Raw genomic sequence first — 15799 nt, 5'->3', positions numbered from 1 at the left:
GCAGACGATGTGGTACAGATGTGTGAGTAGAAATTCCACGTTTACAATCATTCCTCTACCTACACTATTCAAGACCGAGTTTCTCCCCAGTAGTGACGTGAGATATACAACAAGCCTATCAGTACAACACTACGCGTCATCATAGGGAGATCTGGGAAGAGTCTTTGGCACTTGCTGAGCCCCTCCTGAGTCATGTTCATGTTGTGTGCTGTGAGTAACAGGTGCACCGTACCTATTTCACCAGGGTGGCTGGCGAAAGCAATCATGCCTTCCATAACAAGTTTGCGGAGCAAGGCCAAGTGTCATCATCTGATCAGAACCCAACATTGTTCAGTGACCCGGATAAAAATCCGGTTTTTCACTCCTTCTGCTCGCTAGTCAGCATGCGCTGTTCTTTGAGTGTTTGGGAGAACACAGGGTTGGCCTGTCTGTGGGGGACGAGGAATTATAATGTCGGGCCACCCCGTTCCAAGGTTGAGCAATTTCAAAGGACAGGGCTTAGGGAACTTGGAACAATCTGTCCAACTTCACTGTCACTGGGTCTGGCTAAACACAGAAACCAGCCTCTCTAATCCCCGCCCTGCGTCTGGAAAACCATAAACCCAAGTACTACAAATAAAAGGCCATGGAAGAGTGAGTGCCCAGATACCCTTTGGGATGATATGATGCAATCAGATGAAAGCAAATTGGGGTGGGGGCTGTCCCTCCACAAGAAGTTGAGAGAAACAGAAAAAATTAAGACCAAAATGTTTCCCAGCATTCCCATAATTAAGCATCTACCCTTAATTACCAGCAAGAATGTCTATTCAGTTTACAGTGCCAGCACACTGGACAGGGACCGGAAGCTCCAGAGAGGAGCCAAAGCCACTGGTTGTGCTCAGTTTTGTGGGCTAATTAGATGTGGAAACTGAAATGGTGACAATCAGGCAGATATTATTTGCCATTGCAAAATGGTCAGAATTAGGCCTGGGGATCACGTAGATGGACAAATCCTTTCAAGGGAGCTCCAGGTCATTATTACAATTTATGGTAAATACAGCCGGGATAAAATTGACAAACCATTGCACCTGAAAGAGAAATGAGACCTGATGGTTGTGGCCTGACGGTGCATTTGGGAAAAAAAGCTAGAAATGGAGTCTAGAGCCTAGATGAAACTACCAGAGCAGCCTCTCCCCCTGTGCAGATTAACCTAACCCTGAACCTGGCTTGGTTGACTTTGAGCAGTCTCTGGTACCACAGAGACCTCATGCTGCAAAAACCTGGGGCTTATAGTGCAAAAAAAAACCTTCAACACTGGGGCTGCAGAACTGACTGAATTAAACCCTTTTAAATCAGATTTTTCTGAGATAAAGCAGGTCACACCAACTAATAAAGAGTTAAAATTTCACTGGCCCATCGACTCCCTGGGGTGCTCAAGGGTTCCTCTGAGCAAAGGGTAGGGTATGGAGTCACCAATTTTTGATAAGAAGAAAAAATGACCAAAAAAACTTGAGAGATCAGATAAGAGAATAAAAGTACTTTTAACCAAAACGGTGTTGACAAACCACTGGGGTAGCGTTTTATAACCTTTCTGCATCACCGACTACAACACAAACTGCCGGGCTAGTTAAAGGCACACCGCAGGAAGCTGTGTGACCCGGCTGAGAGCGGACTACAGCTGGAGCCGATCGCGGGGCACATCCGCCCCGCCCCTGGGGCCTCCCCGTGACCCTCTGCTCCCGAGGACTGTGGCCCCTTCACCCTCCTAACGCAAGCAGCGCCCGCCCCCTGGTCCCGCTGATTGACAGGCTGTGCAGCGACTCCCAGGAGCCCGGCAGAGGGAACTGTCCTACCGCAGCCAATGGCAGCCAAGAGGCGGGACCTGCGGCCGGGAGGCGGTGCTGGTCAGGTGCTCTGCCCGGAGGCGGCTGCAGGTGAGCGGCTGCAAGGTCAGGGGGCGCCGCTCGCTTTCGCCACCTCCCAGCTCTCCGCACGGGTCTGCTGGAGGGAGGCCCCTCCAGACTCACCCTCCAGGTGTCCCAAGCCCATGCGGACCATCCGGATCGCTGCGAGGGTAAGAGTCCAGGGGAGTGGGCGGCTTGCCCCGAGGGGACTCACACGGGTCCTGTGGTCCTCTCAGACCTCTCCCCCCACTTTCCACTGCACAAGCGCACAAGCCACGTGGGGTCACCGGCCGGCTTCCGTCGGTAGAGGTCTACGAATTGGGAACGCACCGTACCCGCGCCCCTTCCCAGTGACTAGGATGGAATCCCAGGGGAGGAGATGGGGCGCTACTTCGTTCTCTCGACGTCTCTTCCCCCGATACACACGGACTCCTTCTCCCCGTTTCTAGGCGCCCCTTTCCTCTATTTCTAAGGCTGTCTGTGGTGGAAGGATTGGAGGGGAGGAGGAACTGGACAGCAGCCAGGTGAAATCCAGACCCAGAACGAGGGATTCCACTGCACCGTGCAGCATTTTGTGTATGGAAGAAACGAAATCTGAGATTTCTTTCATCCCTACCCCCCACCTCTCTGTTTATTGCTTTATGTCATCGATGTGATAATGTTGGTTCTTACCAAACCTTCCTAAGCTGTAGGCAACACTTAGCCTTTGTTTATTTTCCTTTGTCCAGGAAAGGAGCTCTTTCCTGCTTACCACAGTTGCTAGATTAATTTACTTAGAGGAAAAATCAGGTGTCTCATGTAGCTGATTGTTTTATTAGCCTTAAATTATATTTGTTTCATAACAGACTTCCTTGTGTTTGGAAGGTGAAGGAGAACAGAAGAGGGGAGAGGAAACAGCATCCTCAGCCAGATGGTAGTCAATATATTTGCAGTTCCTTATTGGAACTGATTTGTAACGTTCCTTCCAGAGCTGGCAACATTATGGTCATTTGAGAAAAGAGTGTTTTAAATTTAATTTTTGAACCATTGTGTGGAGACCAGTACCTAAAGCAATTTCGGTTTAGGTAATGTTCTAGGTGTGGTGAAATCATAGTTAAAATTTACTGCATCTGAAAGCAAAGTGAGCATGCTGAGCCGTTTTTATTTACCTGTACTTGTAATATAGCAAGGAGGCAAGACAGGATCTGTGTTTGAGTTTTAAAAATATCTTCAGCATGTTCGGGTTGCCTGGGTGGCTCAGTTGAGCGTCTGACTTCGACTCAGGTCCTCGCAGTTTGTGAGTTCCAGCCCCGCATCGGGCTCTGTGCTGACAGCTCGAATCCTGGAGAATCCTGGAGCATGCTTCAGATTCTGTGTCCCCCTGGCTCTCAGCCCCTCCCCCACTAGAAGTCTGTCTCTTTTTCTTTCTCAAAAATAAATAAACATTAAAAAAAAAGTATCTTCGGGGCGCCTGGGTGGCGCAGTTGGTTAAGCGTCCGACTTCAGCCAGGTCACGATCTCACGGTCCGTGAGTTCGAGCCCCGCGTCGGGCTCTGGGCTGATGGCTCAGAGCCTGGAGCCTGTTTCCGATTCAGTGTCTCCCTCTCTCTCTGCCCCTCCCCCGTTCATGCTCTGTCTCTCTCTGTCCCAAAAATAAATAAACGTTGAAAAAAAAAATACTTTAAAAAAAAAAAGTATCTTCAGCATATTCAAATTAGGAAGGTGGCAAAAGCTGAATTCGGGAGACTTCTTGGCACAAAGTGTGGATGGATCCAGGTTTTGGTGGGCTTATAAATACCTTCATGCAAGAAGGGACAAGGAAAGGAGGGAACCAAAGATCCTGTTTGATGCGCAAGCCCATTGAGAGCTGACAGAATTTACATATGTCTTGCTTATCTATATTGTGTTTTCTTAGCTTTCTTGAATAGCATAACCGCTTTTTAGAAGTCTATGCAGATTTTAAACAACCAGCCACTCAACAACCTTGACCCAAGGAGAGCCTTTAATCCTGTCAAGTGCCTTTTTCTCACGTATCCCTAAGATTAAGTGTGGGTGAATTTTAGCATCAGGAGAGTCAACACCAAATTGCAGAATTATGTTTCTGTTTGTACTTAATTCAGAAACTAATTGTTTTAGTTTTTTAAGAACGCTATGGCTTTAATTATTAAATGAATGCAGATTACATTTCACAAGTATATTTGAGTGTCACAAATTTTATGTCACTTCAGAAGAACAAGTTCATCTATTTTCTCCTTTTTCCAGTAATATCCCTAACCATGATGAACCAAACATGAGGCCTTGGCTTTGAAAATAGAGGGGTGTGTGTGTGTGTGTGTGTGTGTGTGTGTGTGTGTGTGTGTTTAAAGCATTATTGTTGGATTTGCTAATGGTACTTCCTTATTTCTAGGTTCCTGTAGTTGGTCTAACCATAATGATAAATATGTGTTCATAGGTATTTGACTATATAATTTTTTCTGACCAGAAGTCAGAAGTCTGGGTCCCCTGCAAAAGTTTCTGAAAGCTTTTGTTTTTCTTAAAAGTAAATGACATCAGGGGCACCTGGGTGGCCCAGTCCGTTGAGCTTCCAACTTTGGCTCAGGTCATGAACTTGAGAGTTCGAGCCCTGTCTCTAGCTCTCTGCTGTCAGCACAGAGCCCACTTCGGATCCTGTGTCTCCTCTCTGCCTCTACCCTGCTCACGCTAGCTCTCTCAAAAATTAATAAACATTGGGGCGCCTGGGTGGCTCAGTCGGTTAAGCCGCCGACTTTGGCTCAGGTCATGATCTCGCGGTCCGTGAGTTCAAGCCCCGCGTCGAGCTCTGTGCTGACAGCTCAGAGCCTGGAGCCTGTTTCGGATTCTGTGTCTCCCTCTCTCTGACCCTCCCCCGTTCATGCTCTGTCTCTCTCTGTCTCAAAAATAAATAAACGTTAAAAAAAAATTAAAAAAAAATTAGTAAACATTAAGAAAAAAGTAAATGACATCCTATTTTCAAATGATATTTGGGGAGTTTAGTTAAGTGATTACTTTGAGAAATGTTTTAAAATTCTTGGGAAGGAGAAGTTTCTAAAATGCAACTAAACTTATGCAGGTAGCCCCGGTCTCTTGTTTGAAATGGCGCAACGTAATTCTCACAGGCTGTGGTTTATGGTCTTACTGGGATTCCTAGGTACCATCACTGACAGTTGTGGGTAAGGTATTAAGTATACAAAAAAAAAAAAATTATTGCCATTAACTTCTATATGTTTTTTATACAGATTATCTTGCACTGAACTGATCACATACTTTGAAAATGACTGCAAAACTTCTCTGGGTATCCTTCATACTTGCTGCATTAATATTTTCAATTACATTTTCCCTCCAACCAGACCAGCAAAAGGTTCTTCTGGTTTCATTTGATGGATTCCGTTGGGATTACTTATATAGAGTTCCAACACCCCATTTTCATTATGTCATGAAATATGGTGTTCATGTGAAGCAAGTTACTAATATTTTTATCACAAAGACCTACCCTAACCATTATACTTTGGTAACTGGCCTCTTTGCAGAGAATCATGGGATTGTTGCTAATGACATGTTTGATCCTATTCTGAATAAATCTTTCTCCTTGGATAACATGACCATTTATGATTCTGAGTTTTGGGAGGAAGCAACACCAATATGGATCACAAATCAGAAGGCAGGACATTCTAGTGGTGCAGCCATGTGGCCTGGAGCAGATGTAAAAATACATAATAGCTTTCCTACTCACTACATGCCTTACAATGAATCTGTCTCATTTGAAGATAGAGTTGCCAAAATTATTGAATGGTTTACATCAAAAGAGCCCATAAATCTCGGGCTTCTTTACTGGGAAGACCCCGATGATATGGGCCACCATTTGGGACCCGAGAGTCCGCTCATGGGGCCTGTCATTTCGGATATTGACAAGAAGTTGGGATATCTCATACAAATGCTGAAGAAGGCAAAGTTGTGGAACATTCTGAACCTAATTATCACGAGCGATCACGGAATGACCCAGTGCTCTGAAGAAAGAGTAATAGAACTTGATCAGTATCTGGATAAAGACCACTATATTCTGATCGACCAATCTCCAGTAGCGGCCATCTTGCCAAAAGAAGGTAAGTCTGACCGGGTGGCCGTCTGGGGCTGGGGCTACTTGTGCCCAGTGCAGTGGAGAGGGGAATTTTTGTTTCTGTAATTTAAATATGCGTGCCTGTGCGTTGGTAATATTCTGGGATTTAACCCTTAGACTCTGAAAAGACAAAATCTCTTCCGTCGGCATGGTTTTTCACTTTTTCCAAGAATATTGAAATTGATGTCCTCTGTATACTTACGGCAGATGGATTTAACCATTTTGGAGTCACTGAATATGATGAGAGCTACAGCCTCCTTTCTCAGAAAAATTGGGATGGAAAAACGTGTAGAAATTGCGTGCAATTCCAGTGATTTTATGGAAGCTCTAAAGCTTTCTATGGATCCTTTTGCAGGACCCACTTAATAGGGAAGCAGTGCAGTATGGGAAGGAGAAAGCGTTGGCCAATCTGAAGATTTGTTTTTCCTGTCTATAAGTAGAGGAAGTAATAACAACACCCTGAACTTCTTACAAACCTTTCCTCAAAGCCTCATACCAACCTCGTCACCTAAGTGTTAGTTCGATTGTAAAGACGGGTGAACAAACTCAGGTTTAACACCCCAGTTCACAAAGGAAGTGCAGAGCAAAACTCGGACTTTTGCCTTCTGTTTTGTCACCATCTAGAGTTAACTTAGGTATCAAATGAGACCAGATTTTGAAAAACCAAATGCCTCACAAATGAGCATTACATTCCTTACAAGGGAATACGAAACGGTGAATGTTAAGATCTACGTAGGCACCTGTGCACAGACTTTTTAACAAATTCAGTATAAAAGAGCAAGTTTTTTTGTTGAGAAAAGTCACGTTAACTCTTCAGTTTTCCTTGTAAATTTGGAGTGTGTTCCCTGTTTGGATGGTGGGAGGCAGAGAGGAAGCCCCAACAAATCAGTGTAAAAAACAAGAAAAGGATTAAAGCTCTGGTCCCAGATTCGCTGCTTGAAGCCACAGGGAGTACTTTGCCACACCTCCAGGGTTTTAAAGAATCTTTTCAGGGCACCTGGGTGGCTCAGTCGTTAAGTGTCCAACTCTTGGTTTCAGCTCGTGTCACGATTTCATGGTTCGTGAGTTCGAGCCCTGCATCGGGCTCTGTGCTGACAGCGCGGAGCCGGCTTGGGATTCTCTCTCTGCCCCGCCCCCACCCCACGTTCTGTCTGTCTTTCTGACAGAAATCAATAATTTTGTTTAAAAACTGAAGAACTTTTCTATTTTATAAGCTGCTCTCCACCGCGAATCTGTCCTTTTCTCAATGGCTCTCTCACCTTCCAATCAGCATATTTTTTGGTCTAGAGACTCTCTGCACTCGTATCTCTCAGAACTTAGCTCTTTGTTTTTATTTGGGTATTTCAGTGCCCTAGGCATTTGACTTAGTGCCACCAGTTGGGGGGTGCGTGTGCGCACGTGCACGTGTGTGGTTAAGTCTTTAGAGATTTCTAGTTCTATAGACTGTGCTCTCAATTCCGTAAAGTGAATTCACTTACAACAGAAGATGAATCATGTCTGTTTCCCCCTCAAGATTCTCTCCTCAAGGGGGTAGGAATTCTCAGGTATCTGGCTCTCTTTCGTTATGTTCTGCCTGCTGGCGTTTTACCTCAGTGGGGTTTCGGCAAGGAAGAAATGTTCCTTGACGCCTGTTGCCATGGTGGTTTCTTTGACTGGGACAGGGGCTTGTTCTGAGTGCCTCTCTGCATCCTTCCTCTTTTAGGTAAATTTGATGAAGTCTATGAAGCACTAGTTCACAGTCATCCTAATCTCACTGTCTACAAAAAAGAGGAGATTCCGGAGAGATGGCATTACAAATACAACAGCCGAATTCAACCGATCATAGCAGTGGCTGATGAAGGGTGGTATATCTTACAGAACAAGTCAGACAACTTTCTGTGTGAGTATGTTATATTGTGTCTTCCCGTTCTGCATTGTTATTTGCTAAAGTAGAGGCTATGGGTAATACAGCAGTTTATTTCCTGATCGAATAACTAGTTGGTGTCATACATTAATAGCAAATCAAAGATCCCGGGGCTTTAAAAAGAGGTAATCTCGGGCGCCCGGGTAGCTCAGTTGGTTAAGCATCCAACTGCGGCTCAGGTCATGATGTCAGGGTTTGTAGGTTCGAGCCCCACATCAGGCTCTGTGCTGATGGCTCAGAGCCCGGAGCCTGCTCCGGATCCTGTGTCTCCCTCTCTCTCTCTCTCTCTCTCTCTCTGCCCCTCCCCTGCTCATGCTCTGTCTCTGTCTCTCTCTCGAACATAAATTTTTAAAAAAGAGGTAATCTCCCAAATGTTTATTTCTCTTGAAGTCGTCAGACCAAAGATATGCAGAGTGCCCTATATGCAGAGTGCCCTATATGCAGAGTGCTCTAATTATAACTGTCCTGTTCCTGAGAAAAACATAACTGAAATGTATAAATTGGATTATTTTCTGCATCTGTTTTATGTTCTGATATCATAATAATTTAATCTCTTTCTGCATTCTAATTTAATTAGCTTTCTAGGTGTTTTTCTTTTTCTTTTCTTTTCTTTTCTTTTTTTTTTCCCCCTTCTGTCTCTACCAAATATAGGCCAACTTTGTTTTGTACCTTGGAAACATTTCTAAAAAAAAGTGCATATGGCATGGATAATCACATATCAAGATATATGTTTCTAATACTTAGCAATATAATTTTGGAGAATAAATGTCAGATACAATGGCAATCCCATTCGAAATTCAAACATGCAAAATAATGTGCTTTCTGCCATCCTTAATGTATACTTTTTTTCTTATATAGCTTTTAACAAGTTAGTGAGATGGAAAAGCCATCCATAGGATTTCACTCTTCTTTATTGGGTCTGTCATTTGCATATTTGCTTTCAAACTGCCTGCCCTCTCCCCACTCTGCTTTGTATTGCCAGTGACTGACTTCTACAGACTAAATTTCACAGGCTCCTTTGCAAACTGGCTTCTGGTAAGTGTTGACCAGTTGGCCAATAGAAGACAGTCACAGGAGTTTGGGAGGCAGGAGTTTGGAAGAAGCCAGGATATTTGTCCTCCATGTTCTCTATCTTAGGCTGTGTCTCTAACAGTGACTTCATTTCCTCTGTTAGCTCCCTCTGGACAACTTTTCTGTCTACAGCCTGAGCTCCTACTGGGCAGCCCTGACTTTTGGGCTCTGGTTAACCCCACCTCTTCCCTTCTGTCTCTCCAGCCCTGTGAGGCCAAGGGGACATAGGAGATTCCTACTATTCCTCATCCTTGGGTAACCTTGCCATCGCTGTGTGCTTCTCCGCTCTTAACACTTTTGTAACTGGTCCCCATATGAAATTCCCTCTTTTGGGTTACCTTGAGTGGGTAGGTTCTGCTTTCCTGGTTGACGTGGATATTAACATGACTGCTGCCCAGTTCACTAGGAGTCGTTTCTCCTCTGTTACTTGGATGATGAAGGAAGTTTTGACATAGTGTATCAAAACCATATAGACATGTTTTTTTCAGCATTGGTCCTTGATATATCCAAGAGAGGTACAGAAATGTCCCTTTAGGTAGAATTGGGTTCCTATCATGTCTGTTGACGCAAAGAAAAGCGGTTGCCTGGCCATGGCATTTGTAGTACATATGGGAGTCACAGTGGCACATATATACAGGAACATGGTTTCTGGTTCCCGAAACAGGTGTTCCATGCAGATAAGGATCTGAAGCCAATATTTAATCACACCAGGGGAGCTGTTTTAGGAAAGCCTTTAAAAATCATTTCTTTTTTTCAAAAAAAAAAAAATTGAGGGGAGGGGCATGAGAATAACTGTTGCTTTTGTTTTTTCTTTCTTTTATTTATTTATTTATTTTTTCAACGTTTATTTATTTTTGGGACAGAGAGAGACAGAGCATGAACGGGGGAGGGGCAGAGAGAGAGGGAGACACTGAATCGGAAACAGGCTCCAGGCTCTGAGCCATCAGCCCAGAGCCCGACGCGGGGCTCAAACTCATGGACCGCGAGATCGTGACCTGGCTGAAGTCGGACGCTTAACCGACTGCGCCACCCAGGCGCCCCAAGAATAACTGTTGCCTTTGTATGTTCAGATTTTCAGATTTTTATGTATGGTGCAGAGAGCTTTTATGTTAGAAGAGTTGCATTCAGAAGATGGGGTTGTTCCATCTCTGAGGGGATTTGTACTTTACAGTTAATGTAAATTTAAAGGGGCTCTCTTGAAATTTTGGTTTGGTGCACTATAATTACACAATAGATTGGTCGCACCTATTTTTGGTAGAAAACCTTAATAATGCTCCTATTTATGTTATATTATGTTCAACATAATTATTTTATTTATCTTGAGAGAGAGAGAGAGTCCCAAGCCGGTTCCATGCTGTCAGCGCAGAGCCTGATGTGGGGCTCAAACTCAGTGAGCGTGAGATCATGACCTGAGCCAAAATCAAGGGTTGGATGCTTCCCCAACTGAGCCACCCTCGTGCCCCCTCAATGTTATTATTTATTCAACGAATATATGAAATAATTATTTCTTCAACAAATAAGTACTGGCCTGTATATTCCTTCTCATCCTGAGTTCCACAAGAGAACGAAATCCTACTGTCCAAAAGCAGTGGTTTGCAAATATGTTCCCTGGACCAGCAGTATCCAAATCACATGGGAACTCATTAGAAACGCAAATCTTGGGCCTAACCCAGACCTACGGAACTAGGAACTGTGAGGGTAGAGCCCAACAATCTGTGTTACACGTGTCCCCCAGCCAAGAAGTCTCACACACAGAAGGAAGTTTGAGAACCACTGCCCTCAGGCGTCCATTATTAAATATCGTCTGTTGGATCAAGCAGATATGGTTGGGGCCACTACAAAATGAAGTCCCTATTCATGGGAAAGGGTTTAGAAGGCATGAGTTCACTTCAAATCTGATTTTCTAGGAAGAAGTGTGATATGAGAGAATTATCTTTGCCTTCATGATTGAGAGACTAGATCCCAGCTTTTCACGGAAATGAGCACAGCTATCATCTAGCCCATTACAAATTACATAATGGCATATTTCCCAGGGCTACTATCAATTAATTAGCTAGAATAACATATAATACTAGTCAGGTAATTAGTGATGTCATAAATCCAACATTATTTCGACATGAATAAACTCAAAAAAGAGTCGTGGCATTCAGAATGACTTCTTCTGATGGATTGTGCCAGGCAGATATGGAACTACTTTGAGGAGATGACTCGGGGTGAGTTCATGACTTTCGGAGGAGCTGTTTTAGGATTTTCTCTTTTGCAGTGTTGTGTTCCAGTTGCCTATTTCCCTGTAGTGAATGTGGGATATGGAGACTGATTTGCTAATCATTCTCACCACCTTTAACATACATCCTGACGGGGGGGTGCCTGGGTGGTTCAGTCCTTTGAGCATCTGACTCTTTATTTCAGCTCAGATCACGATCTCAGGGTCGGTCGTGGGATCGAGCCCTGCATCAGGCTCTGTGCTGAGTGTGGCACTGCTTGAGATTCTCTCTCTCTGCCCCCCGCCCCTCTCTCCAGCTCGTACTCTCTCTCTCAAATAAATACTAATAATAATAATTTAAAAAATAATAATAAGGGGCGCCTGGGTGGCGCAGTCGGTTAAGCGTCTGACTTCAGCCAGGTCACGATCTCGCGGTCCGTGAGTTCGAGCCCTGCGTCAGGCTCTGGGCTGATGGCTCAGAGCCTGGAGCCTGTTTCCGATTCTGTGTCTCCCTCTCTCTCTGCCCCTCCCCCGTTCATGCTCTGTCTCTCTCTGTCCCAAAAATAAATAAACGTTGAAAAAAAAATAATAATAAGATAAAATAAACCCTGACAATTGTCTTAGGTTGCCACCTTACCATCTGTGGCTGCTTCCCCTCACACCCTGATACGCCAGGCACACATGCCTTTAAGTTGCAGTTTTTATTATGCAGGAATTTTTGTCCATCAATTTTATATCTCTTGATAAATCCGAAGACTTGTAAAGTTGTTACGTGTGGCCACACAAGCACACAATGCTAAATTGTAGTCTGATCCGAACCACCAAGTGTCACTAGTGGATTGTAGCTGTTGCTGGGGGTTTGATTTTTTGTGGCATCTTTTGTTTTCTTAATTTACTGTGTTTCCCTTTTCATTGGTTAATTATAAATTGGTTGTCCTTATGACTAAGAACGCCTTTATCCCTTTATCTTGAGAACATCATTGGAATAAATATTTGCTGAATATTAGTTTACCTGCCACAAAACAACGACAACAACAACAACAACAACAACAAAATCACTCATTTTCCCCTGACTTGGCTCAGCTTTGCCCTTTACTCTTCCTCCTCTGCTGTTTCAGGTATTTTCAGCCTGCGTGAAAGATTTGTGATCATGTGACTTTTCATTTTCTAAAGTGAATGGTGATGTTTACGACAACAGAGATTGTTCATAAAAGATTATCTTCTTTTAAAAGACAGACTAGATACATGTTGCATTCAAGGTCAGACTTTGGTGATACCACGTACTTTCGTATCAATGCCATCTGGTTGGCTAACTTACCCATTCGTCTTATCTTTCCAGTAGGCAACCACGGTTACGATAACGCGTTAGCAGAAATGCGTCCGATATTTTTAGCCCACGGTCCTGCCTTCAGAAAGAATTTCACAAAAGAAGCCATGAACTCCACAGATCTGTACCCGCTACTCTGCCACCTGCTCAATATCACTGGCATGCCACACAACGGGTCGTTGAGGGGCGTCCAGGATCTGCTCAGTTCAACGACCCCGAGAGTGTTTCCTTACACGCAGAGGCCCACCCTCCTCCATGGTAGGGTCAAGCCAAGGGAAGATGAGCACGAGGCGTCGTATGCGTATTTCCTAGGGGTCTCTCTTGGCAGCATTTTGGTTCTCGTATTTTTTGTAATTTTCATCAAACATTTAATTCGCAGTCAAATACCTGCCTCACCAGATATGCAGGCTGAAATAGCTCAACCATTACTACAAGCCTAATGCTACTTTAAAGTGGAGGTTGTGTAATGCTGTCCGTGTTTAAGGGTTTCAAATTCTAGGAAACCAGTTTCGGACATTCGCGCAGCTCAGTAAACAGTTGCATACATGTACAGGCACAGCCCCCCCGCACACACACATGCGCGCACACACACGCACGCATACACACATACATCAAACACACACATAGACCAAATGCCCATACCTATAAAGGATTAAAATGAGGAAGTATATTTCTGTGGCTTTCTCCAGCTTAGGGGTAGATAAAATCCTGCTTTATTTGGACTTGGCACATACAATGTATATATTTAGCAACTTTGCACTATCTAAAGTTCCTTATACATTGCACTTTAAATTACTCTCCTAAAGGGTACTTTTAGGCGAAATGCACTTTATTGACAATTGTGTCTTCTAGCTTCGTTGACAAAGACAATTTTTTCGGCCAACGTCGCAGAATACTTGTTATTTCTTGTTCAAGCTGAATGAAATTTCTAACAATTCCTGAATACTGTAGAAATCTATCCCCTTATACTGGGAGTGCAAGAAGAAGGTCAAAACTGTTGCAAATTAAATGTGATGACATTGAAGTTTGGAAAGACGCATTCCCAATAGCAGGACTCATCTGTGGGCATTTCTTCTCATACTTCTTTTTAAAAGACATGGGTTTTCATTTTATGCTTCCTAAAAAAAAAAAAAAAAAAAAAAAAAAAGACTCAAGTGCTGACAAGTTTGTCCTAAACATACTGTTTCTGTCATGAAACTCATTGTTCTTATTTTCTGATGAGTCATTTTGCTCTGATTATATAATAATGAAGACACCATAAACATAGATAGATGTCCTTCCTACATAGTCCAGCAGTGGCCTGTTCTGAACAGAAGAGATCGGGGACCACCTCAGCAATGTCTTCCCTTGTTCTGTAATTCTCTGCTCCTTCGAAAACCGAATCACTGCTAATCACATTAAAAACCAAAATAGATACAACGATGTTTCTTTTCTTTCTGGTAACGTGTAGGAAGAGAGTACGAGCATCTTTAAGATTTGAGCACTTGCGGATCCACAGGCGAGAGAGAGCTCAAGCTGTGTAGGTCACTCCGTTCTCAAAAAGGGCTGTGAGGAGCTAGGGAAGGAACATTAGGTGGGACTGTGCCTGAGATGTTTGCACTGTACCGAGAGCAGTGCTAAAGGACGCCGGATGGCAGAAATCGGCAAAATGGCCCCTAGAGGGGACAGGTATCCAAGCAAGGGGAGCTGAGATCATAGCCTTATTTTCATGAAATATCTGGATGTCCCCTCACCGGGTGCTCCGTGAGATCAAAGATGAAGCCAAGGTCACAGGCTTCGACCACCCGGGTAGTTTTATCATCTGCCTGGACACTCAGCTCTTCTCATCCCGACCACCAAAGCTGTGCTTTAGATCTCTGGAGTAGTCAGGCTGGGGAGACCTATGGTTTACCTGCAGTTTCTTAGAGGAAAGAGAAAACCCTGGAAAGAACAGCTTTCTTCGGGAAAAAAAAAAAAAAACCCCAGCTTATAGACAGATGGCCCACAGATAGTATTGTGATTTTGTGTATATTAATGTACCAGCTGGCTAATGAACAGGTAAAATGGTATATGTATTCCAGAAATAGAGGACAGAGCAGATGTAAGGAACAAGGAAATATTTTTCCCTTCAAAAGTGTAGTTGTGAGGCACCTGGGTGGCTCAGTTGGTTAAGCATCCAACTTTGGCTCAGGTCATGATCTTGGGTTCCATGAGTTTGAGCCCCACATCAGGCTCTGTGCTGACAGCTTGGAGCCTGGAACGTGCTTCAGATTGTGTTTCCCTCTCTCTCTGCCCCTCCCCCGCTAATTCTCTCTCTCTCAAAAATAATAAACATTTGTTTTAAGTACAGTTGCATTGGGGCTGGGTGCCTGGATGGCTCAGTCAGTTAAGCATCCGACTCTTGATATTGGCTCAGGTCATGATCTCATGGTCGTGAGATCAAGCCCCACATGGGGCTCAGCATGGAGCCTGCTTGGTAGTCTCTCTCTCTCTCTCTCTCTCTCTCTCTCTCTCTCTCTCTTTCTCCTTTCCCCACGCGTGCTCACACACACACTCTCTCAAAATAAGTAAATAAATATATTTCTAAAAGTGAATAAATCCATGTAAGTGTCACTTTAGAGGAGAAATAGAAAACAGACCATTACCAGCACTCCAGAAAGAGCCTCAGTTCTCTTCCCAATCACTCCTCGCCGCCTGCAAGAAACACTGTCCTGACTTGGAATGCAATGGAAGATTTTCCCCTGCTTAAAAATACTATTTTTATGATCATACGATATACTTTTATGTTTGTTTTTTTCCACACAAGACCACGTGACTTTCCTCCAAGTCCTTGTGTGCGCATTGCTTTGTTTATTCTCATTGCTTCATGGAATGACATTATGTGAATATACCACAATCTGGATTCTGTTTTTGGATATTTGAATAATTTCCGGTTAGCTATTACCGTGAATAATGCCGCCCTGAGTATTCTCTTACATGTCTTTTTGTGCGTACACAGATACATTTTTGTTGGATATATTCTTTAAATCCACTATTTAGCCTAGACTTTCCCAAAAGCAGAGACCTAGGCTTGGATACAGGCAATTTTTGTGTGAATTGATCCCAAGAAACAAGAGTGAGGAACAAGGAGTGAAAGAGACGTGGAAAAGCCTATATGAGCAGAAGTCGGAGAGTTGGCCGCTGTTATGACTGGTGCTCAACCTCACCGCACCTTCAGAGGGGCCTTATGGAATAAATCTCAGAACTGTCTGCCTGAGGAATGCAAAACATTTGTCCGTCAACTTCCCAACCCTCCCCTGGTTAGGGGTGGCTGCACGGGTAT

The 15799-nt window shown here is 43.9% G+C and overlaps 1 protein-coding gene across 2 annotated transcripts; it reads left to right on the top strand.

Moving 5' to 3' along the window:
- The first annotated feature begins 1889 nt into the window (after positions 1–1889).
- Positions 1890–14716, top strand: ENPP5 (ectonucleotide pyrophosphatase/phosphodiesterase family member 5). 2 transcript variants are annotated; one of them, XM_047860391.1, is made up of 4 exons: positions 1890–2053; positions 5117–5980; positions 7697–7873; positions 12514–14716. In XM_047860391.1, exons 2-4 carry the CDS (start codon positions 5152–5154, stop codon positions 12936–12938), a joined length of 1431 nt encoding a protein of 476 aa, XP_047716347.1. In that variant the 5' UTR covers positions 1890–2053; positions 5117–5151; the 3' UTR covers positions 12939–14716. The 2 variants fall into 2 exon arrangements, with proteins under 2 accessions (XP_047716347.1, XP_047716346.1); XM_047860390.1 differs by having other exon boundaries at positions 12511–14716.
- The last annotated feature ends 1083 nt before the right edge of the window (positions 14717–15799 follow it).

This window comes from Prionailurus viverrinus, chromosome B2, assembly GCF_022837055.1.
Source record: "Prionailurus viverrinus isolate Anna chromosome B2, UM_Priviv_1.0, whole genome shotgun sequence".
NCBI lineage: Eukaryota > Metazoa > Chordata > Mammalia > Carnivora > Felidae > Prionailurus > Prionailurus viverrinus.
The sequence above is the reverse complement of the archived record's forward strand: the minus strand, read 5'-3'. Positions and strand labels throughout refer to the sequence as shown.

Coding starts and splice junctions, on each gene's coding strand:
- ENPP5 (XM_047860390.1), top strand. CDS start 5,152: ATGACTGCAAAACTTCTCTGGGTATCCTTCATACTTGCTGCATTAATA. Junction 5,981..7,696: donor GGCCATCTTGCCAAAAGAAG/GTAAGTCTGACC, acceptor TTCCTCTTTTAG/GTAAATTTGATGAAGTCTAT. Junction 7,874..12,510: donor CAAGTCAGACAACTTTCTGT/GTGAGTATGTTA, acceptor TTATCTTTCCAG/TAGGCAACCACGGTTACGAT.